This window comes from Malaya genurostris, chromosome 2 (genome assembly GCF_030247185.1).
Source record: "Malaya genurostris strain Urasoe2022 chromosome 2, Malgen_1.1, whole genome shotgun sequence".
In the NCBI taxonomy this organism is placed as follows: Eukaryota; Metazoa; Arthropoda; class Insecta; order Diptera; family Culicidae; genus Malaya; species Malaya genurostris.
This window is the reverse complement of record NC_080571.1, coordinates 104680622-104706176: the sequence shown is the minus strand read 5'-3', so window position 1 is coordinate 104706176 and position 25555 is coordinate 104680622. Positions and strand designations below refer to the sequence as shown.

The following is a 25555-nucleotide window of genomic DNA, read 5'->3' as shown; positions in this document are numbered from 1 at the left end:
CGTACTGCAATCATCGTATCCGCATTGCGATAATCGATTATTGTTTATTTTATCTTATATTTATACCCCCGTACCGTCGTTTGCAATGTCGTTTCGCTTATTTCTACAATTGCTTCGAGATCAGAAATCATCGGTACCTATTATTGGATCTTTAGTCCCTCTCCGCTTGGCTTCCACTGCACCACCCAAATGCAGCCCAATAAGTCATCGGTCGATCGATCGATCGATCGACTCATTCGCCCTCACATGAGATTCGCGGAATAACAGCAATTGTGATGCAAATAATGAGTATTGTCGTTGAGTGTGTATCCGACGGTAGAGTGCACTTATAATCACAATAAGTATTCGATGCAATCGATCACCTAAGTGCAATTCCTAGATTTACTTCAGTTTGCGCGAATTTTACTTTTCAGTTGGATCAAGGGGTTACTGGACAGTAAAGTTGTCTAAAAACTGTAATTTAACACTGTTATATTAGTTATCTTTGTCAACGAAAAAGTTTATAAAATTTGTGATAACAATGAATTACAAAATAATTGCCCTGTTGATCGTAAAGTTATGGAGATGATTTAAACTGGATAGCAAATTATTTACTGGAAACCCCTCGCATCTCCCTGACTTTAATGGTCACTCTGAACTCGTCGCGTCACACTTTGATGTAGCTTTCTGCAGTATTTGTAAATACTAATAAACTTCTGACAGTATATGTAATTCCATTCCAGCACCTTAGCTCATCCCTAGCGGAAAATGAATATTCTGACAAGCGGTTGCGGGAGCAGCTTCTGAAAGCAGGACCAAAGGCGTACACAAAGGGGTAATTTATATGTTCATTTATAGATTTCGAAGTTGCGCTCTCTTGATCTTCCATGTGTTTTGTTTCAGCTCGGATTTATTTGTTCATGTTTGGTAGGACCGATTGGACCGATCATGCTGTACGCTTTAGATGTTTGGTCGTTGTTGCTACTAGAAACTATGGAAACCGAGAGGCAAAGCGGTAAGAAATGCCATGAAAAGCGGGGTCGAGGTCTATACCGATTATTATACTGTTTTATTGCATTTCGATGATTCATAGGAGAAGATTGAAGATAGTAAACATCGGTGGAATCTTCCGCCGGATTAGCAGTTATTATCGGGTAATAAAAACGGTAAATATTGATTCCAAGAGGTCACGGCGCCAGGCTCGATTTGGAACAATCGACTTATCGGTATCATTTGAGCCAACCAGTCTGCAGTGCTGGTTCAATTCCATTCGATGGAAGGAGATTCCTGGTGCGATTCCAAATTGATCACAGACCTACAGAACGATTTGCTTCAATGTCAAATTCGTGTAAACCAAACATAAAAGAAGCAAACTCTCGGTCATTAAGTTTAATTGAATTCATCACGCAAGCTGTTGTTATACGCCGATTTGTGCTCTGCCGCATCGCAATCGAAGATTAACACTTTTCAAGGGCTCTTTCCGGTCGGTAATTTGTCCCGAAGTACCTACGGTATAGTATAATTGCATCCATTCCACTCAACGCTGTAATTTTAATGCATAAAAACTTGATGAAATTAGGTGCAAGTTCTTAGGTATGTCGCAGCTTCAAAATTGTTACTTCGATTTAATTTTGAGATTAGAAATTGACTTCAAAATTTGTTCATGTGTTGCATTGGAATGGAACAGTACACACCAAAAGGAAGCGCTGAAGTGATTATCGAAATGACCAAGAATGAGGCCAACTTTTGCAAAAATCATCATGTCGGACGAGGCACATTTCACGTTAAATGAATGCGTTAATAAATAAAATTTTCGGTTCTAAACCACTGAAAAACCACAAATAATTGAAGAACAGCTTCTATACGACCAAAAAGTTACAATTTGGTGTGGTGTTTGTGCCGATATTGTAATTGGTTCCTATTTTTTCCATGACGATGATGGAGCAACGAAAACTGTTAATGGCGATTGTTATCAAGCCATGATAAATGGTTTTGTAATGCCCATTGTTAGTGAAAATGGTTTCAACAGGCCGGTGCCACATGCCATACAGCTCGACTTACAATCGATTTGTTACGACCATTGTTCCCCGGACGAGTCATATCGAAAAATGATGATTTTGACTGGCCCCCAAGATCAACCGATTTGACGCTACCAGACATTTCTTGAAGGGCTATTTGAAATCCAAGGTATAAACCAAGAACCATAGCTTCACTCAAAGACAACATATGACGTGAAATCGCCGCCATATCGACCGTTACATTGATTATTGATTTTAGGTTTTTAGTTGGTTTCACTAGTAGTAATACGAAATATGGTCACTTTTGTTACAAAAACTCATGAAATTACTTACCAAACATATCCAACTAAAAACTATTACACAATGTTCCACAAAAGAGGGCCCAAGTTGGATTCCTGACATTCTCTACCCGTGATGGAATTAACTTTCCAGGATCCTGCATAGCCCTCCCGGTACCCCCAGCCAAAATAGCGACTCTGCGGTATTTTCCCAGAAAACACTGTTGAATGCGTTTTTCACGTCTAGCGTCACAACCGCATAGTCCTGAATTCCACGTCGCTTGGGTTGGATGACTATCTCCGCGGTGGATACCACCAATTTTATGGCGTCCGTCGACGGCTTGCCTCTACGAAACCCTTATTGTTCGTTGGACAGTTCTCCTGCCTCTTCTATAACGGGTCTAGCTTGTTCAAGATGATTTTCTTCAGGAGCTTCCTTGTGGTGTTGATCAGGCAGATTGGTCTATACGCCGACGGCGACGCCCCAAGAGATCTCGCATGTTTTAGTAATAGTACAAAACTATGCCTTTTTCAAATGTCCGACAGCCGTGTGGCATCCGGCGGAATTATTTTTTACCAAGAATTGATCCACTGGTTTCCTATTCCATGTCGTAAAAGGCCACAAAAATAGGAACTCCTAAGTCAAGGTGTATTTCCGTGCCGATGGCTGAATGGCTGCAGGAGGTTAAACATTGCAGTCGTGAACGGAATATCTTGGGTTTTTCCCTTACTGGATACACGCAATGCTTAGCAATCAACTTCTTTGATCATCGCTTCGGCGGGCCAGAGATTAGAAAGCTGAGTGTCTGTGGGTGTCCTCAAGGTGGTGTACTATCCCCACTTTTATGGAACCTAGTCGCTGATAGTTTGTTAAGGAAACTTAATAACCTTGGATTTCCGACTTATGGTTTTGCCGACGATTATCATATATTGATGACCGGTATAAGCATTAACACTCTCTTTGATTTAATGCAGCAAGCCCTGCGATTTGTTGAACAATGGTGTTGTCAGGTTTGGATTATCTGTAAATCCGGGCAAAACATCAATGGTGCTTTTCACTCATCGTAGGATAATTACAGGAGCTCGTCCGTTGCAGTTCTTTGCTTCAGGGGTCACTGTGGTCGATCAAGTTAAATACGTCGGGGTTATTCTTGACTCAAAACTGAATTGGTCTGCTCACATTGATTTCAGGATTAAAAGAGCTTGCATGGCTTTCGGCCAATGCAGACGAGCTTTTGGAAAATCATGGGGACTCAAACCCAGATATATTCATTGGATCTACACAACTATCGTTAGACCAATTTTAGCATATGGATGTCTTGTATGGTGGCAGAAAGGAGAAGTCGCGACAGTTCAGTCAAAGCTAAATCATCTCCAAAGGATGGTCCTAATGGCGATGACAGGAGCATTCACGACAACTCCTACTGCTGCTCTAGAGGCGCTACTGTGCATTAAACCACTATATGTGTTCCTAAAACAAGAAGCATTATCTTGTGCATACCGTCTTAGGGTTACAGGGCTTTGGAACAGTAACCCATTAGAATATGCTACCAGTCACACTCGCTTGTGGTCTCAAATGGTTCCGTGGGATGAGTATTTACTCGCTCCTAGTGACCTAACTCTCACATGCAGTTTTCCTTTTAAAACATTCAATGTGAGCTATCCTCTTCGTTAGGAATGATTGTCTGGTTGTCTGGAACGACAACTTGATGAACACATAGTTTGTTTTACGGACGGTTCTCTGTTGAATGGTCGTGCTGGTGCTGGTATCTACTGTCGTGAAATAGGCTGGAGCAGTCTCATTCACTTGGTAGATACTGTACTGTGTTCCAAGCAGAAATCTACGCAATTCTGTGTGGAGTACAATCGGCACTTCAGCAGAGGATCTGTGGTAAACGTATTTATTTTTGTTCCGACAGTCAGGCAGCCTTAAAAGCACTCAGTTCGAATGACTCACGGTCGAATCTAGTGATCGCATGTCGAACTCAAATTGAAGACCTCAGCATTTCAAATGCTGTTTACTTCATATGGGTACCCGGCCATTCTGGTATTACTGGAAATGAATGGGCTGATGAGTTGGCTAGAGCTGGTGCAACGAATGATTTCGTTGGTCCTGAACCAGCTTTACCACTTTCAACTAGTTGGATAAAGCACAAGATACGTTCTTGGGCTGCATCCAAACATGCCAGCTACTGGCGCAGCTTGCAAACTTGCGCTCAGACAAAAGCATTTCTACCAGATTTAAATCTGAAAATGTCAAAGTGTCTACTGCATTTCTCCAAGTATCATTGAAGTATTCTGGTCAGAGCTCTGACTGGACATTGCAAACTCAATTATCACATGGCTACTATTCAACGTGCTGAGTATTATTCGTGTGATTTGTGTGAATGCGATTATGGTACTTCATATCATCTGATATGTAACTGTCCCGCATTGACGCAGCTACGTATCCGGGTTTTTGGTTCTCCATACATGGTTGAGTCTGTGTATGTGGAGCTAAAATTGAAGGATATTCTCTCGTTTCTCACCCAATGTGGTAAGGAGCTATAGTCAGAAGGGTTCATCGTTCTTCCTGGAGTGAATGAATCCCTTCTGTATTCACCTTAAATAGGGTTTGGCAGATTGTTTGGCATCCTCTGGGGGGTACCGCATTTACTTCTGCTCGTACATACTGCGAGTCGTTCTGCATTCTTCCGGGAGTGCAGAATGGTGTCGCTTTTGTAAGATCTCTAAATCCTCTCGGGGGTTGGAGGTTTTATTAACAGCAGACTGTTCGGGACCTCGTAGAGGTTCAGAATTTCCTTCTGCTTCCACTAAATGTGATCCTCAGCAGATTGTTCAGCATCCCTTAGGGGTGCAGAATTTACTTCTGCTTTTATGTGTTTTTGTGTCGTCAATTTTTCCCATCCTCCTAGTTCAACCCTTACCATTTCCTTTCAATCCTTTCCTCTTATATATCGGGAAAATGATGCTAAAAACAAATTGATGGCAAGGCACAAATCTCCAAATATCAAGGGGAACGTGCCATTTGAGCCAATTTGTTCTGATTCCTGATTCCTGAAGAACCATAGCTTCACTCAAAGACAACATATGACGTGAAATCGCCGCCATATCGACCGTTACATTGATTAATGATTTTAGGTTTTTAGTTGGTTTCACTAGTAGTAATACGAAATATGGTCACTTTTGTTACAAAAACTCATGAAATTACTTACCAAACATATCCAACTAAAAACTATTACACAATGTTCCACAAAAGAGGGCCCAAGTTGGATTCCTGACATTCTCTACCCGTGATGGAATTAACTTTCCAGGATCCTGCATAGCCCTCCCGGTACCCCCAGCCAAAATAGCGACTCTGCGGTATTTTCCCAGAAAACACTGTTGAATGCGTTTTTCACGTCTAGCGTCACAACCGCATAGTCCTGAATTCCACGTCGCTTGGGTTGGATGACTATCTCCGCGGTGGATACCACCAATTTTATGGCGTCCGTCGACGGCTTGCCTCTACGAAACCCTTATTGTTCGTTGGACAGTTCTCCTGCCTCTTCTATAACGGGTCTAGCTTGTTCAAGATGATTTTCTTCAGGAGCTTCCTTGTGGTGTTGATCGGGCAGATTGGTCTATACGCCGACGGCGACGCCCCAAGAGATCTCGCATGTTTTAGTAATAGTACAAAACTATGCCTTTTTCAAATGTCCGACAGCGTGTGCTCGTGCGGTCATCTCTGCATGACCTTCTCGAACATGTCCGCTTTGAGGTTATAGCCACCTTTAGAACCGTCAACAACTCTCCGTTCGTCACCCTAGCTACCTCGTCCGGTGTCGTGGTGAGGGGATCCTTCTGATCTCCTTCAGCTTCGTTGACTACATTCAGAGGGTGTTCTTCTCGTTTTGGCCATAACCATTCTGTATGTATCACCTCATGAATTGGATTTATCACCCTGATACAGGTTATCGAAGCAGGCTATTTTGTTTGCACGAATAGCCTTGTTCAAAGTTAACCTCGCCGTTTTGAACGCTTCGTTCCTTCTTACTTTTATGTCCGATGACCTAGCTTTTTGCGTCCAGGTTGCTCGAAGGTCTGCAATTCGCTTATTCCACCAGTAGACCGATCGTTTGTTGGTCCTCGGTTGAGCCTCCCTTAGAATAGTTACTTCGCACGCCCGTGTCAGGACGGCTATCAACTCTTTCCCTCTGCACTAACAGTTTAGCCGCACTACGTTCAGGTCATTTTACTAACTCCGTTGCAGGGACAGGCGAGGCCCCCATAGCGTGGTGTTAAGTCTTCTTCTTGCTCCAGTCGAATGTGTATGCATTGTGACTTTCGCCTCCGCAACGCTTGTAAAGCTTGACTTTAGCGCTCATAGTTTAGTCTAACCGATTGTACTGGAAAGTCACATTGTTTTGCAGGGCTTTCATTTTGACCCCATCACCTATAACTCGCTGAGCTAGCGCCCGAGTTTCGAAGTGACAGCTCTTTAGGACGGATCAGGGTCATTTCACCGAAAGCCATTTCGCCGAAAGGGTTATTTTGCCGAATGACATTTCGCCGAATGCCATTTCGCTGAAAACCATTTCGCCGAAAGGGTCATTTCGCCGAATCCTGGAAACGTCTTGAAATCGTAATTAGAATTGATTTAAATTAAAGACAAACGAAAGATGACAGCGTTAACGCCCGTTTTGTTGACCTACCATTGTACTTCTTGAATAATGATTGATTGTTGTACTCCTGAATAAAGGTTGATTCAAGAACCTCAGAAAGTAATTCCCAAGAAAACTTGTTGACTATTAGCTACTAAGCATCAAAGCAATTGCATAGGTGTATCTACCAGGCAAATGTAGGTGGTATTTTCCGTTTATTAAGTGAAAATGAAAAAAATATCTAATGCGGCTACGCCACATCGTTTTGGTTCATGTGCTGTCCGACCTCGCTACCGCTCGTTCGGAAACCAAAGCAAAGAAACCTAGCTTTGAGTAGACTGGGCAAACGAGGCGGTTACAGGTTTGTATGCAAGAGGCCGCCGTTTCCGACGGCGGGTCGGCAGCCGACTCAGCTGGCGTCGGCTCGGCAGCTTTGTGCCGCTGAGCCATCTTGGCTTCGATTATGTGGCTGCGCCACATCAGTTATACAGGAGACATAAGATGTAGGAGATATTACCCTTTCGGCGAAATGACCCTTTCGGCGAAACGACTTTCGGCGAAATGACCTATTCGGCGAAACGACTTTCGGCGAAATGGCATTCGGCGAAACGACTTTCGGCGAAATGGCATTCGGCGAAACGACTTTCGGCGAAATGGCATTCGGCGAAATGGCTTTCGGCGATATGACCCGCTCCCCTTTAGGACTAGCAGTATCTTGCCGTCGAATGCTACGAACCAGCCAACTTGACTTACTCCGCATAGCCTTGAGGAAGCCGGTGTACCTCTTCTTGTCGGTTTGATGTATAAGGCTTCTTTTTTACCGCTATCTCTTCTCTCGGTTTCTTCCCGGTGACCTTAAGCCAGGGCCGATCTTTATTGGGTTGTTCTTTTTTAGGTTGTAACTTTTCCACTCCAGGTTGCTTCCTGTCGCGTCCCTCTTCTCTAGATTCGGGTTCGCTTTCGTTACTCGAGTTCGGTGACCATGTCGTTAACGATCTGACCCTTACTTCGTTGATGAATTAGACAGAATTCGTAGTCGATCGTCGCCTGGTTCGAGCTACTTTGGAAGGAGAAAGACTGTGTTAAGGAGCATTAGCGCTTCTTGATTCCTCTTTGCAACGTTCACGGTCTTACGTAGCTTCTGTAGGATCAGCTCGAGGGCCTTGCTGATGTTGCTCTTTTCGCTCGTAAAGGCGATGATCACGTCGAGTTGCTCTTTGGCCGCCATCATACTCGATAGGGTTTCAACAGGATTCGACCCAAGGTTTTTAGGTTGGTCCGCAAGTAGCCGCCTTCGTGACTTCATGGTTATCTATGCGAAGGTTGACTATAAGCAAATAGCCGGATCAGCGTAGATCAGGATTGGTGCATCCCACCCAGATGACAGAAGCTAAGACGATGCGCCATAAGGCCTGCCACGGTTTTTATGGAATGGAAGACAGCGGTGGCATTAGCCCACTCACCATTTCAAGCCGGTATCACCCTACTTTACTGAAGGAGTAGAATATACTACCACTCGCCAGTCTCAACATATGTTCCAGTTTGCCTTCTCGTATATGTGGACGGTTCTTTATTGCCAGTATACCGTAGTTGGGACCTCACTGGCCGCAATGAACACTAAGCGCTAGAATTGCTGTACCGAGTAAATGACATATGAAACTACTAAAGCTACCTTAAAAGTGCTCCTCGATTATAGTGGCAGCTGGTTAGACTAGTATTGCACAACACAAACCACGTCTATGGAAAGATGATAAAGGCCCTAAATCTTCTTGAGACTTCAAAAATTGAAAATACATTCATAGTGAAAACAACCGTTACGATTTAAGAAAGATCCCAAAACAAATATTCCTTCGTTTATTAATTCCCCCTCATCACAACTTACCTTTGAAAATCCTATATTTGGCGTAGGAGCTGTATGCAGTCCAATATCAATAGAACGTTTGAACACTGAAAATAAATACAAAAATCTGAATGTGAGTTACATGAATCAAATGAATTACACAATCGGCAAATAAAAATCTAATCATTGGAAATCAAACTATAAAACTTAGTCTTGAACTGCTTCACCACAAAAAGTTCGACAATAATTTTCTCAGTGACAAGTAACGAAGAAGTTCACGAAACAGAAAGTGAAAAACGAAAAAAGGGGTGTAGTTGTTGTCTTTTATTTGTGACTTTAACCACGTGTGGGTCGTTCGCCGCACTAAACAGAATTGTTTACATTGGAGATCTCGTTAAGAATCAAATGTAAACAACGTTTACTTGTGTTGGTAATTGGTGTATTACGTACATTTTATTTGGTACGTATGTTACAGATCTGTGTATCTGCAGTGCAACCAGTTTACCAAAGTGACTTAAACGATTGAATTTAAACCAATCCTTTTTAGTAACAATTTATTCTCAAACGAATGTTAAGCCTGACTTTTTGGATGAAATATCAGTTTTGATCATTAACTTTACGTCTGCTCAGCGGAATATGTTGATCCGGGGGTTTTGCATCAGCAGTTCAACATAATCTGCTGATGCACTGATGAGTCGAAGACGAAACGTAAAAACTAGAAATAAATCATGTGCACTTTGCATAAACTGGCTACTCACGAGGTACCAAACCCCCAAATGATGAGTTTTGTTCAATTTTTCACAAATTATTGATGGTTTACATTTTATGAATGTACATTTTAATACCCTAATAAAAAAAATGAACTGCTTCAATGTATTTGTATTAGATCGCGCTACACAAAATAAACAAAACTAAATATTTTCTGTCAAAAAAGCAGTTTTTTAAAATCATAAATAATTTCACGACAGCTTTCCATATCCAGCCTTTCGCGTGTTAAATTGAAGGTTCTTATTTAAAATTAGGCTACGTAAATTTTCATTTCGCAATAATTTCTGCATGAGAAAATCCATATAAGAATGTGTTTGTTGCTAATCAAATATGTTGTAAGTGAGCAGTTTTCAGAAAAACGGAAGAGTTCTAGACTAAGATTTTTGCTTTTCTTCTATCGCAATTCTAAGCAGAATAAACTGATTTGTTTATTTTTCAACCATATGTAAGAGTTATTGATTAAAATCAGGAAAAGAAGCACAGGATTTTTTTACGCACACATTGTTGACATTACTCATACGCTTGCAAAGTGTCTTGCTCCTTGAAATATTTCCAGAGATAGGTCCAAATTAAAACGTAAAATTCTTTGCAAAGCACACCTACAAACTTTGACATCTTCTGTTTTCTAATTCCATCTGGGACATCTCAATGTATTAAAAGATACTGTACAATTTCATACAGATCCGACTTTCGGTTCCGAAATTATAGGGCAATTAGTATCAAAACTTCCAAATTGTCATACAAAATTATGCAAAATCGGTATGCATCGGTACGTGTTGATACGGAAGAAGAAGAAAACGCACCCGCCTAGTACATAGCGTGCATTGTTCAATTTTGTATAGGGTGCAGGGTTGCCACATTTAAATCTATATTAATTTGACATAACTGTTTACAAATTGAAAAGGTGATGGTAATTTATACCAAAGAAAATTTTTGATTTTATTAAAGTTTGAAAAAAAATCTTGACAGAATCTTCTAGTGCTGTTTTTGAAAACATAAGTAATATGAGAAAGGCATCATTACACCACTAAGTGGATTAAAAAGGTTTATTTAAAATTAAATTTTATTATTTTACTTAATTTACAAATTATTATACAAAACAATCCAACATGGTTCAGCCAATTGAATATAATGAAATGTACATTACGGAATTGTTTGGTTTCATATAATCTGGTTGAGGTCGTGGGTATCCAAAAATTCTCTGGAAAAACGAAAATGCATTGGAAAATTCCATGAGTGTTGACAAATGCGCGCTTCGTCATACTTTTCGTCATAGGTTTCGAATAAATTGCTGTTCCACGAATTTTCAATGGATTCAAATCCTACGATGTTTTATTATTATATAATGTATTTTTCTCTATTTTCAGAAGTCCAAAACATAAAAAAATTTGATCAACCTAGTGGTGTAGTGATGCCTTTCTCATATTACTTATATTTTAAAAAATATCGCTAGAAGATTCTGTGAAGAATTTAGTTTCAATTTTGAAAAAATAAGGAACTTTCTTTGGGTATAAACTAACATAACCTTTTCAATTTGTAAACGGTTATGTAAAGCTAATAGGAATTTTTCTTTATTCTGCATCGTCACACTAAATAACACATTTCACTCTATTGTCCTGGAACCGAAAGTCGGACCCGAATTAAATTAAACAGCAACCTATGAGACTATAGGAACTTTTATTTGAGCCTAAGTTTGTGGAAATCAACCGAATCATCTCTGAAAAAATTGAGTGAGTCTCGCTTGAAACTTTTTAACCACTATTTCCGGTACTTCTGGAACCGGGAACTTGGAACCAGTATAGCCGAAGTCGGTTCGTTTAGTAAGTAACTAATATAGCCTACAAATTGAATCAGTTTTAATCCAAATCTACACGGAAAAAAATATGAATTTTGCAGGTAACATAATTCTACGAACGATACTATTCATAACTACCTAACTTGTTAAGTGACGCAATATTCCATTCGACCAGATTTTATCTGATTCTGAGTGTAATTTGCACTCGGCTACTAAGTGCCGCTGTATATGCTTATGTGGTTAAGTCGAGTAACGGCTTGTTTTGTGATCTAATGTTTCTCGGTTCAAGTTGTGCAGTTGCATCGATATGTTTTTATTTATTTCACTGGATTTCAATTCTTCTCTATTATTGTTGCTTCCGGAACCAGAAACCGGGGACTAGTAGTCCCGAAGTAGTTTTATATATGTTAACTAACTAACAAGATCCGTAATACCGGAAGTCGGATCTGGATCAACTGTTCGGAGACTTTTAAAGAATTTCAATACCTTTCATTTGCTTTTTGGTTTGCGAAAATCGGTTAGGAATGTGCGACAAAATTGAGGGTGCATTTTTTAATAAACTTTCACATATTTCCTTATAATTCCGGAACCAAAAGCCGGATCCAAACGAAATTTGAGAAATTTGTGTGAGGCCATAAGACTTTTCATTTGAATCTAAGTTTGTGAAAATCGGTTCAGCCATCTCTGAGAAAATTGAGTGACATAATGTCACATACACACATACATACACACACACACATACACATATACACACACATACACACACTGACATTTTGTGATCTCGACCAAATGAGTCGAATGGTATATGATACTCGGCCCTGCGGGCTTCGGTTGTAAAGTCGGTTTTCACAGCCATTGCATAGCATTTCTATATGAGAAAGGCTAAAACCAATTATTTTAGAAAATGGCATAGATAAAATATTTAAAAAAAATCTGTGAAATGGCATGATTTTGTCGAAAATTTGACGAAAAATTTCATTTCACAATAACATACAGAAAAAAACCTTTTTTAACGTTTCTTTCAAAAAGTCATTTTAATTATCAAATAGAACCAAATTATCAACACTTGAACAAAAAATAAAAATATTAAAGACATTTAGAGGTTTGATTGATTTAACGAACACTGACCCTATTACCACAATGGCGTCCACCGAATAGAACCAGTACAGCGCAGATTTGTTCGATTCGTTATTCGGCAGCCACCTTAGAACGACCCTTATGAGCTGCTCTTTTAATTGCTGACATGTTGAACAACATGCCCTGCACTCTTCAGAAAAATTTTCTTAAATGTAAACAGTTGAGCTTTTCGGAATAACGTATTTTTTTCGATTACCTCTGAGCCGTACTAATTATAGATATAACAGTTCTACTATTGATCGAATTTTTAAGTGTGCTTAGAAATATAATTAATTATCGTCCAGTCCAGTCCACATCCCCTATTGATTACATGTAAATAAATAAATAAATAAACCGCGGTGGGTGTTGGATTTGCACATATATATTCAAACTACCTACCAAAAAAAAACACTTAATATCCAAAATAAGCAAATACTTAGCAATAAATCGACTCTTTCCAATGCTGAACATCCTATTACATACTTCCCATACCGAAGCAATAGCTCCCACGCTCACGTTCGGTCATTTCCGCGTGAAAGCCACGTTTTTGCCGTTTCATAGTACCTCCATGGCAGGTTTTATGGGAGTGTAACCGGTAACAATCGCGCAGGGTGGCGGCGATAGTTTGTGGCACAATGAGTTCACACAAAGTTTGCAAGCAAGCTCCGAGCTTAGCTCTTCGCTTCGCGTTGGTGGCCCGCTACCGGTGCCGCATACTGCGAAACATACGTTCCCCTACCGAGCATGTGTTTTGCCATCAATATTTCGCGCTAAATGGTCTTGACAGACCGCAATTACCTGCTACGGCACGTCAATTGAATCCTACTCCTCCTCCTCGTCCTCCTTTTCCTGGGCCGTTTCGCGTTTGTCTGCTGTCTTGCCTGCCAGCTCTTGTGAGCTGCTGAGTTCGTTGTACCGACGGTCGGTGAATCCGACGAGGACGTCAAAGTAAGCAGTTCGATCCTGTACCGGTGGGTGGGCGTTGATTCATGATCAGTCAAAGGAATTGCAAGCTTGCGCCTCGATTACCGGAAAAACTCATGGAAATGCCAAATGGGAGCGTTACCGTACACTGTCATGGCGATGATTCAAAATACGATATCCAATAGAGCGATGACAGGTGTAGCAATTGTCTGATTGATCTATTGAAGTAACATGGAACCTGTAATCTGAGGAATGTGTTTTATTTTTTTCAACCCGAAAACCTGGTATCAAGTTGTATTCTAGACAATAAAAGCTAAACATGCTGTTTATCATTCAAGAATTTGTGTGTAATGCTTACAAATTCTTCAGATTAATTTCGGTTAGCGAAGAGATCGTTCCTTTGCGCTGACAAGCCATTTCAGATGCTCAACTAAACTTTTTGTAATTTCATCTGGCGTGTGAAACGATCTGATGGTAATGAGCCAACGTCAGTAAACATCGTACCTCATTGGAGCCACATGATAAATGTGCACAAAAATGTACGTTTAAATTATTGTTTAATTAAATTCATTCTTGTTTACATTAGCCGCTGTTAATCGCCACATAAGCCTTTGCTCTTCGTAAGCACAACTATTGGAATTGACGCTTGCTAGTCATCATCAGATGGCGAATCGTTTATAATTCCAAGTGCACATGACTTCAGTGCGATTATCAGCCGGTATCAATAGTAAACCGGTGAGCTTCACCGTTGCAAATTATCAACGTTTCAACACCTTTTTCTAGTTTTTTTCCTACTTATACATTCAATTTAACTGATTCTAGCTTGACATCCACATTTATAAAGTTAATTTACGATCCAATATCCCACGATTATGCATGGATTACGATACGAACCATCGTCGTCATTGCAAATCAGAAGATTTTATTCATTGTCGCTATTATCATTTAATAGTTTTAGTATATATATATTGACTTTTATGATTAAATTGAAAATTTTGGATAATCGGTTCTAATTGAAAAACCCCGTTTTAATCCACCTAGTGGTATAATGATACTGTCCTCATATCTCCCTTCTATATACACACGGAAAGACCGAAATCAGCATTTTGGTGAGAAAATTAATTGATTTTATGATTTTAGTTAGTTATTTTTTGAGACAACTGAAAAAATCTTACTTTTGCTCATTTAGATTTTTTAATAATAATGAAATTGAAATTGAAATGGGTATTTTTTAGTTGAATTCACCAATTCAACGTGCTGTCATTTCTTACCCAAGTCACACTTCATTTCCATTCAACTAATTTTCTAGTTGTATTAGAGAAAAAAAACGTAGTTTTCAACCAACATAAATGGTTGAATTGGCTTCTACAATTTGCAGCTATATGGCGCTCTGTCACCGAAAAAACGTTAACAACGTAATGACTACTAGCTACTAGATGGCACACTACTACAGAAAAAAAATTCAGTCGCGGTTGTCTTTTCTATATTGGCAGTTATAAATACGATGTTGTATTGGAGAAAAAACATAAAAAAGCAAAGTCTTGGCATTACATTCCTTTTGTGAAATTTTGCCTTTTTGTTTCAACAGACTTCGCAGCCGATTCTTAGTGTACAGAATCATTGCATGGCTAGTACTATAGATCCTACTGACACTAAGAATCCTTCCAGGTCGGGGCTCGAACATACGACAACTGGCTTGTAAGACCAGCGTCCTATGCATTGAACCGCCAACCTGGGAAAAGACATAAACGGAACATAATCTTCTTTTTGAAAATTTTTCTTCTAAATCGCTGTTGTATTCATTCGACTTCACGAAATCGACTCTCTCACTGAAAACTTTGAGCACCGGACGGCTCAGAGTTTACGTCATTTTCACATATCGGTTTAGAAATTTACATATGGATATATCGTAACTAAAAGCGAAAAACATCACAACAATTTGCAAGCAGTTTCAACAAGACTGTCATTTTTAGCTTTTCAATTGATTGTTTTGCTTTGACTTTTCTCATGAGCTTTTGGCTTATAAACTTGTTAATAAAACCAATTTCATTTTTGTTTTCTTTGTGCTGTCCTTCGGTAATGATGGTGATAGATAAATAGAAACAAATTTTCTGATTTTAATAACAAAATTAGTTGTAAATGAGAATTTCGTGCTGGATTGCCATATTGTTGGTTTTTGTCCAGGATATTCACCAAAGAAACACATTCTCTAATAGTAAGAGTTTTTTCAGCAAAGTAAATTCTCAATTTTAAATAACTTCATAGTTATTTTGAAAATTTTGTTGTTAAAATCAACTAATTCGAAAACAGTAATACGAATTAGACGCAGAGCTAATTTCGGTCGTTCCGTGTATGAATTAAAACGTAAGTCTATATGTTTGTAACGGCATAACTCCGGAACTACACATCGGATTGCCCCCAAACTTGGCACCGGTACTTCTTGCTCTTCAGAGATAGTTACAAGGGTATATTTTATAGGGGAGGGAGCGTAGCAAGAGTCCTTAACGATACTACTTGCTGATTACAGACATTATTAGTACTTCAAAGCAGGGCTGGGAAAATCACCGAAAATCAAAAATCATTGGTGATCTTAGATCACTGCTGATCTTAAAATCACTGATCTCGTACGTTAAGAAATCACTACTGATTTCATTACAAGTGCTCTTAGCCAAGGAAAAAATCTTCGTTGCGAAAACACATATGATCTGATCTCTAAGTAATTTTGATTTTTGTATGATCATGATCATGTCAAGTCGAGATCAGTAAAGATCTAAATTCTAAAAAGCTCGCTACTGATTCGATCGGAAATGATTGATGTAAGAAATTATTTCTGTTGTGATCAGCAAAAGTTCATAAATTTGCTTAATATGAGTGTAGGGAGATGATTCCTTCAAACGGTTGAACTTATGTTATGCACTGATCATTTTAGTCAATTTATATGAGCTTGGGTGCACCAATCAATCATGGATTTCCTTACTTTCGGGAATCTAATGATAGGTGGTAAGCCAAGGTGGATTATAAACCACACTGGTACGTACATGTGTTGGTAAGGATTAAGAAAGCACAACACCGCGATTTCGTATCACGGGACCGGTACGAAAGTCTGTTATCGGTATTTGATTTTGATTACACTTACACAGCGATTGAGAACAATTATAGCTACTTTACTAGAAGTACGGTAGAAAGAATGAATGAATTTCAATGAGTTTGTTTTGGTCGTTCGCATCCGAATTTAATGCTTCTTGGTGCATTTGGAATTTATTGAGTAATACCGTATTGGAGGAGTAATATCAATAAACCCAGCAAATAACATTAACATATATTCTGTGAATAATAATAATAATAATGATAAGGAAAACATGTTCAATCACAAAGCATGTGATGCAGCAAGCTGACTAATTTTATCTATTTAGTTTGAATATCATACACAAAAGTAACAGGAGTGCTACGCCAATTCAAACGCAGCGCCTACTGTGTGTTTGAAACTTTCAAACCCTGCGCTCCTGTTACTTATATAAATCAAATTCATAGCGAATAGCGTTTTATTGGGTTTAATCAAAATAGTGCATGAACATCATTATCAGCATCAACCAACTGAAAGCAAAATAAAGTATTTTGTCGCTATAATCACTATGTGGTGGAATTTTTTTTTAATATTTGCAATATCAATGTGATTACGATCCAAACTTATTATTTCCATAAGCCCTAATTTGACATATTCATTTTATTGTGAATCAAACAACCAGTTGCGAAATCTAACGTGCATGAAACGAGATCATATGTTGAAACTACGTAAACCGTGCCGTAGTGAAACCGGTGTTTTTCCCAACTCGGGTGATAATGAGTGTTGAAGGAGAATTCTCCAATGATACAAAACTGAAAATTTCCCATGATTTTGACTCTCATTGACACGCGGATATTTGTTGTCCACCCCTTATCGGGATATCAACGATTTTAGACGTAAATCAATCGACACTTATGTCTGATCTTGATCATATGTGATTTTCTTTCACCAAGCTGATCGAATCATGCTTGATCCTACATGAAAAAAGAATCATTTTAGCTCAGAATCACTACTGATTTTATGTGACGGAAGATCGGTACCGATTTTGATCGATGTGATTTGAAGATCACTGATCAACCGATCTTTAAAAGATCAGATAAGTAGTGATATTTATTGGGAAAGATTACAAGCAATTTTCTTCGGCAGTGATCTCGATTTGACGATTTTTTTATCTTGATTTTCCCAGCTCTGATAGTCAGAGTCGATTTGTTTGGCCATTAACTTATATGACCTACAAGCTGAAGAATATAAAAGATTTTCCTTAAGGGACGGGTGGAGTCTAATACTTTTGAAAAATGATTTTTTCTTCCTTATATTTTCTTACAGTAAAATATTTCAAGAATGATTTTCAAGTCAATCGATGCAAAACTCTGGAAGTTATGGGTCGTTATTTCTTCTTATCTTATACCGCAAAGAGGCAAGAGCTTGGTGCTAAGTTTTTGCAGTACGCTAGCGAGGGACAGAAAGAGAAAGAGAATAAGATGCAGACGACGAAGTTGCTGTAGGGATCTACCCGATCAGATGCACATAACAAAATTAAAACACAAGTAAATCAACAGTTGATATGTATAACAATTTGTGTTATTTTGAGATTTTTAACAAATGAAAACAGTTGAAATTTAAGACGGGTATGGAGCTAGAATCGATGATTCAGTGTGGGTTTATAAAAATCACTTATATTTTCTTTGTATTTTCTTATAATAAAACATTTATAGAATAACGATTTATTAATTTTTAGTTGGGTTGACGTAAAGCCGCCATAACTAAGTTCAGTTTTGCAATGATTGAGCGGAAACATATATAGGAGAAGCCAAATGAATGAAAATCTAACAGAAAAGATGATTTATTGGAAAAAGATACGCTCAGAGACAGGACTCGAACCTGCGTTCTTATGCATTCCGTGCATACGCGCTACCATTTCGTCACTCTGAATCTTGTTTTAGTCACTCTAAAATGCCAGTCAGACACAGTAGAACGTATAGCGAGAAGACTAGTGTTTGATGGACAGAGAAGATGTTTTGGATGTAAGATATCGGTCGGGTGACGGCCAGGATGTTATACCATGTTTAATGTACGCTCTACTGTGTCTGACTGGCGTTTTAGAGTGACTAAAACAAGATTCAGAGTGGCGAGATGGTAGCGCGTATGCACGGAATGCATAAGAACGCAGGTTCGAGTTCTGTCTCTGAGCGTATCTTTTTCCAATAAATCATCTTTTCTGTTAGTTTTTCATTCATTTGGCTTCTCCAATATATGTTTCCGCTCAGTCATTGCAAAACCATTTCTAGAATATTTTGTCAAATTTTTTCTTTCCATATCTGACACCGCCAAGAAGCAAAAGCTCGGCGCACAGGCGAAAGAGGGCTACTTCGATTGACAAAACATTCTTGAAATGTTTTATTATAACAAAATACAAAAAAAAAAGATTTTTTGAAAGTGTTATGTCGTTTTCGTTTTTAAATTGCACTACACTGGTGTAGCGAAAGCTGCACTGAAACCGTTCGTTTTTACCAATTGCACTACACCAGTGCTACACTTTTTCTGCACTGATACCACTGGTGTAGCACTCATCAAAAGTTTGGTGTAGCTCTGTGCAATGGAATCGTTTATTGTAGTCAATGGTTACTGTTTATGTTTTCGTCATTTTTGTTCGTTTATTCATACCTCAGTGTAGCACTGCACCGGTGTAGTGCAAATTAAAAACGAAAACGCCATTAGATTCTATGCGCACCCTAGAAAAAGAAATGGTTTCTTGCAATTGAATCGACAATTAACTTTAAACGCGTCCATCGTCATATGAAAAACTACTTCACCAATTTAGTTTCAAATTTTGCACACACTATACCCAAACTACAGCTATAGAGTTGAGTATTTTCGAGAAAATCGCAGTTTTGACTTTGAACAACCACCAAAAATTCTAAAAACTAAAAATAAATTGCAAATGAAAACGTTGGGGTCAAGAAAAACTGCTTTGTTGCGGTGACCATCGTAAATCAAGAAGAAGGCGTACTCGAAAGCACTCCTTCACCGGCTAATTTCTCAATATTTAGTTACGAAAAAGTTACAAAACGTTTGTATTATACATATGAATATTTTTTTTGAACGAAAGCACTAAAAATCGCAACAAAGCATTGTTTTTTTTCATTCGTTAAACCTTGTCCCACCCTGAAACAACTTGTCGTTCGGTAATTCTGGAACCGGGAAAAGAGGAAAAGAATCCGCAGATCGACGACAAAACTGCAACTAGGGATCATCAGTTGCTCGAAAAATTTTGCTACACGAATACAAATCAATCCCCGTTTCTGCGAGATTATTTTGAAACAACAAAACGACGAATTCAGAACAAGTACCCAAAAGTTACACAGTCAAACAAGCGAACAGTGACTAATGCAAAAAACGAAGACAAAAACAGCGGATACAAGATAAAAAACTCCCTTGTCGCATCAGCAGTTATATAAATTTTAAGTATAGTTATGAGCTCATTTCGACAAAACCAACCAACTGTGCAGAATGGAACAAAATCACAGAGAAATCTGGCATTCATGGTGCTGTTCCAGTCGAATGTGATTTTCCTCAAGCACACTACGGTTAGATATTCAATTGAAAACAACATCTAATCCTACCACGAAACATGAACATGAACAACCTTGCTATTAATTAATTAAAAACAAAACTATATGCCTTTGTCAACACACGTTATATCATATCCAAGTTTAGTGTGGTGTGTTCATTATTACTATCACGCTATTCGATTCGTCGAACAAATTATCGGAAACATCGACAGCAACAGAAAATGGCTACGCTAATAAGTGTTTGGGTGCAGCACAAGCAAGCACAGTAAAAAAAAGTTTCAATTGAAGCGGCATTTGAATTAGTTATGATTTTTTTGAATATTTATCTCACACTTTGGGCTTGTTTAAAGATGCCAAACATGATTCAACTTGTTTATAATTTGTATAACATTAGGAAAATGTTAGAAATGCTAGTTTGATACACTGGTTTCAAATAGCATTGGAAAGGGATTAAATACTTTCCGACTCACACATTCTTTTGGTTGAACTTTGTGCTCTCTTTCTTTGGTTGATATGATTCGTTAAAATTTTACCGCCCTTTACTTTTTTCTATAGATATTAAGAAATGGTATGGAATTTGCTCAAACTTTCGAAAAATATTCTAAGGTCCGAATTTCATATACTATTCGATTCAGTTTGACGAACTGATCAAATGTCCGTGTGTGGGTTTGTGTGTGTTGTTAGCAAAGAGGTCGAGATCTCAAAAATGGCTGGGTCGATTTTGATGAGTTCCAAGTAGTTCCAAATGAAAGGTCTGTTCATCAGCTAGAATTGAATGCAATCGATTGTTTTAAGATCTGATGTTTACGTTTCGAGTTGTGTAAGTTTTAAAAACAAAATATGATGCAAACTTATATACCTTTTGGTAATACCTATCCAACGAGCTACATATTGTTGAAATTGGTCTACTTTAAACGGAGATTTCAATATTCCTTTTTGTGAGAGACTTTTTCATCCTATCCCGATAGTAGGAGTTTTGAGTGCTGCATGATAAAGCGATGGTTGAAAACAATGGTAAGCACGATTTTTAAAGGTGTTTTTTTTTGTTTCTAAGGACTTGAACGACTGTGTACATTTTCCACGTTTTGATTTGAGCACGGCTCATTTTTAGAAACATTTTCGTTCGAATTTGACTTAGTAGGATATTAAAAACATGGTAGTATTTTCGAATTCAACCTTTTTTCAATAACTAGATCTATTCAAAGTGTATACAGTAGGATGGGACAAAATATTGATATCAGCTCCACCAAACTTTTCGTGTTCCTTTTGGATCCCATAAACCTCATGCAAAATTTTAGCTCGATCGCGCCCGCGGTTCAAAGTTTGTATGTGATTTAGTATGGAGAAATTCACTTTCAACAAAAAAAATCGGCTGGAGATCATCGTATGAACTCTAACAATCAGTGCATGTGTTATTTGCGTAAGAAATTTATCGAGTAGGAAAACTTTAGAAGACCGCAAAACAATCCGACATTTGTAGAAAAAGTTATTAAAGGAAAACCCACTCCGAACACTGGCTCACTCCTCAATATATCTAGGACCACTGCTGCTAGTGGTAATAATACGATTTTACTTTCTTTTATTATGCTATAACGGTTGATTTGAGTTGTTTGATGTGTTCACAAAAGTTTCTCAGCTGAGTATGAGAATTATTTTTAGGTGACAAGCCATGTTCCAAAACTCACTGTAAAGACACAAAAAAGTCTAACTTCTTATTTTGAAGAAATCGGTTCTTGTAATCTTCTACAATATTTTAGATAAACTGAAATCCAATAACTTTGCCAAATATATAAACTCTTTATCTCTTATAGTTTAGAAGATATAGATGGTACTATTTTATGCAAACAAAAACACAATTTTCATGACTTTTTGTGTCTTTACAGTAAGGTTTGGATCATGGTTTGTCACTTAAAAATAATCTTTATACTCTGCTGAGTAACTATCGTGAAGACATCAAACAACTCGGATTAACCATTATAGCACATTAAAAGGAAGTCACATCATATTACTTTCACGAGCAGCAGTGGTGCTAGATATATTAAGGAATGAGTCATTGTTCGGATCTTGTGCCGGTTTTCCTTTAATAACTTTTTCTACAAATGTCGGATTCTTTTGCGGTCTTCTAAAGTTTTCTTCCTCGTTGAGTTTCCTACAAAAATAATACATGCACTGATTTTTAGTGTTCATAGGATGATCTCCAGCCGATTTTTTTGTTGAAAGTGAATTTCTCCTTACTAAATCTCATATAAACTTTAAACCTCGGGCGCGAAAATATAGTTTCTCCGATCTAGCTAAGATTTTGCATGGTGCTTATGGAACCCAAAAGGAAAACGAAAAGTTTGGTGGAGCGAGAAAATAAACCTTTTCATCTTTTTCCCATACATCCTTGTCCCACCCTAGTATACAGCTATAATTGCTGGATGATTAGTACTTCATTCACCCGTTCTGTATTCACACCCAATTTTCAATGTGGTTATTTTATACGTAAGTACACAAGTTTTTTCGAAAGTCCTTCCGAAAAAAGGCGGGTGGGTAATGTCAGAAACATAACTGGATAACGAATAAAACTGTTATGCTTCTTCCACACTTCCGAAAGTCAATAATCGACGGAAATTTTTGATTGACTGCATTCGATGCCTCACACGCAGAATTTGACCGGTGCATCAATACTAAAGTACGTCTTTTGCTACCACACAATTAAACACGATGAAACAAAATAGAACACAAATTTACGGGGTTATGTACAAGACACGACCGATTACGCTGACATTTAGAATGCAATCATCAAACTCATTCCAGTTTGAAAAATACACAACGATTCGTTTGTCACCATCTAGAATTTCTAATCAAGGTTGGGAATTAATTTGGCATTAATTCCACAAACTTACTTGTTAAATCCGTCACGAAAACACAAATTATATAGCGATTTGAAAGAATATCAACAAAACCAAAATTCGCCATCTTGGATTTTAAGAATTCTACAACTATAAGTTAACCGTAGCAATATACATAATTAATTTTTGTATGCATTTTCGCCACTTCAGTGTACACGATTCTGTCTTCACTCGTGATCTCAGTTACTTACTCAGTTTTTTACACGAATTCCCTATATGACGCGATTTTTTACCCGTATCTCTGAAATTTCGCGGTTTTTTACGCGGGTTTCCGAAGTTACTCAGTTTTTTCAAGCGGAACTCCGAAATTAATCGGTTTTTGTGCATTATGTATCCCCCGCGTAAAAAAACTTCTGTGTGATATACTTTCCATTTCCATGGAATAATACGAATTCGATAGTTTGGATTTAGAGATGTCGAATCTATCGAATTCGCATTATTCCATCAGAAATTTATGAGGAATGGTAAAATATTACACAGAAGTTTTTTTTTGCGGGGGAAGTTACTGCTAAAAAACGTGTAATTTCGGAAATTCGCACAAAAACCGCGTAAAAAACTGCATCACTTCGGAAATTCGTGTGAAAAACCGCGTAACTGCGATAATCCTCATAAAATCGCGTTTAAAGAAACCGCATGAAAAATCACGTGAAAAAACCTGATAGTATTTAGTTGTAACCAGGGATTTTTTGTCGCTTCTCCCTAAGGGGCACGCTAGTGAACAATTTTTTGTTTTCCCTCCACAATGTTTTACGGAAAAAATATTGAAGTCATTTCTTGTTTCATTGGATAAAAACATGATACTTTAGTGGGACATCAAGAAAAACGGCTGTCTCAGTCTTTAAATACAAACGAATGTTGTTTACTGTTGTTGTTGGACAGTGAACAACTTTCGTTTGTATCATAAAACTATGACAGCCGTTTTTACTGATTTCCCACAATTATTACCACGATCGCACCCGGTGAACGACCAAAATTAGGTTAAAGCCGGGTATAAATAAACGATATAAAAAAAACCCTAGGTCGAAATCAAACATAATATTTTAGTAAAAAATAATAGCTGCTTATTATACTTTTATTTAGAAGTTATTGTTATAAAATAGTAACTTTTGTTTAGAATATACGCAATAAATTATGAATTCGCTTCCAAATTTTAATCCCTTTTTTTGTTCACACATTTTTCGCAATTATTCTCTCGTTGAAACTGCTATGGTTTGGATAGTATTGAGGATAGTTAAATTCAAATGAAAGGTCCCATATGAAATTCCTGAATTTCATCCGGATCGGATTTCGGGTTCCAGTCAAATGAGCGACGACTTAGAAAAGTAACGCAATTTTCCAATGTAATCTTGAATCTCTTTAGAAATACTAGTTTCGTGAGTTGTAGGATGATGGGTGTTAAAAATCCCAACCTTCATATGGTTAATGACGCAAAAACAGGGACGGTTTCATCAAGATTAGTATCAACATTACTCCGATTAGTTGGTCTGGCTAGTTGATGATCAAAATCATTAATTATGGATCAATACGTTTGATAAGCCTAACAATGCCCAGATGAGTCAGGATGATGTTTTCAAAATTTTCTTTGGTAGCACTGCGTATCACGTGCCCCCACAAAAAAGCCCTAGTAACTTTAATTTTGAGATATTTATGGATATCTCATACTATAGGAAAATTATAATATAAATTGCTGAACATATTTCCGATGATATGGAGAAAAAATTAGGTAGCTGCATGAAGTAAAACAAGAGATATTCACGATTAAGTTCTACCCATTCTTGTGCAGAGTAGATTTTAAAATGTCATCCACTATTAAAGTAAGACATGCAAACAAAAATTGTTTCTTCGAAAAAAAAAGTTTCACAATTTCAGAAAATGACACGATTGATTTACACGGTTTTTGTTTTATTTTTATTTCTATACGATTCACTGAGGACACTAATAATACCTCAGTCAGTCATATACAATTTTAAAAATCAAAAACCGTGTAAAAAATCGTATCATTTTTCGAAATTGTGAAACTGTTTTTCGAAGCAACAATTTTTGTTTGCATGCTTTCTCGAAACAACACGAATTGATTTTACCCGGCTTCATTCTGAAACAATGAATATTTTTAGTGTTCAGCAATGGGAATATGTTAAGGAAAAAAACAATATTCCCCACTACTTGTACCTGTAGCATATAATATTGTATTAATCACAAATGAAAAATTGGAGAAATGCAATAGAATAGAGATGGAACATTCCAAAATTCGCTGTTGAGACATTTCGACTTTGATAGCATCGAATTTATTAAAATATGTAATTTATTATTTAAATCTTTAAAACTCGATTGAAAACGATCGACGTGATGATAAAAATTATCTCACTGTTATGTGTATTAAGTACGTTTTTTTTTGTTTAGCTCATAGTGTCTGGCTTCTCAAGAAAACTTACAATAGTACTGCAGAGAATTAGGTTTCTTATTTACACAGAAAGAGTATTTTTCCACGCGAAGACTAATTGGTGTAGTGACACCACGGAATTTTTACCGGTAGTTAATGAAAGTAAAGTTTTTTGGACTATAAAAGAAAATTATCAAACTCTTTCATCAGACACAATACACATGAAGCTGTGTCATAAATGGTGTTAAAATATGCAATTCAATTTAAAAAGGTTTGGTAAACAA

At 37.8% G+C, this 25555-nt stretch overlaps 1 protein-coding gene across 1 annotated transcript in view; it reads right to left on the bottom strand.

Moving 5' to 3' along the window:
- The window catches only part of LOC131429458 (neuronal PAS domain-containing protein 4B), a 155243-nt gene that overhangs the window by 74231 nt on the left and 55457 nt on the right, over positions 1 to 25555 (bottom strand). Inside the window, exon 4 of the mRNA XM_058593593.1 lies at positions 8801 to 8865. Within this exon, the coding sequence (XP_058449576.1) occupies positions 8801 to 8865 (65 nt within the window). The remainder of the gene's footprint in view (positions 1 to 8800; positions 8866 to 25555) is intronic.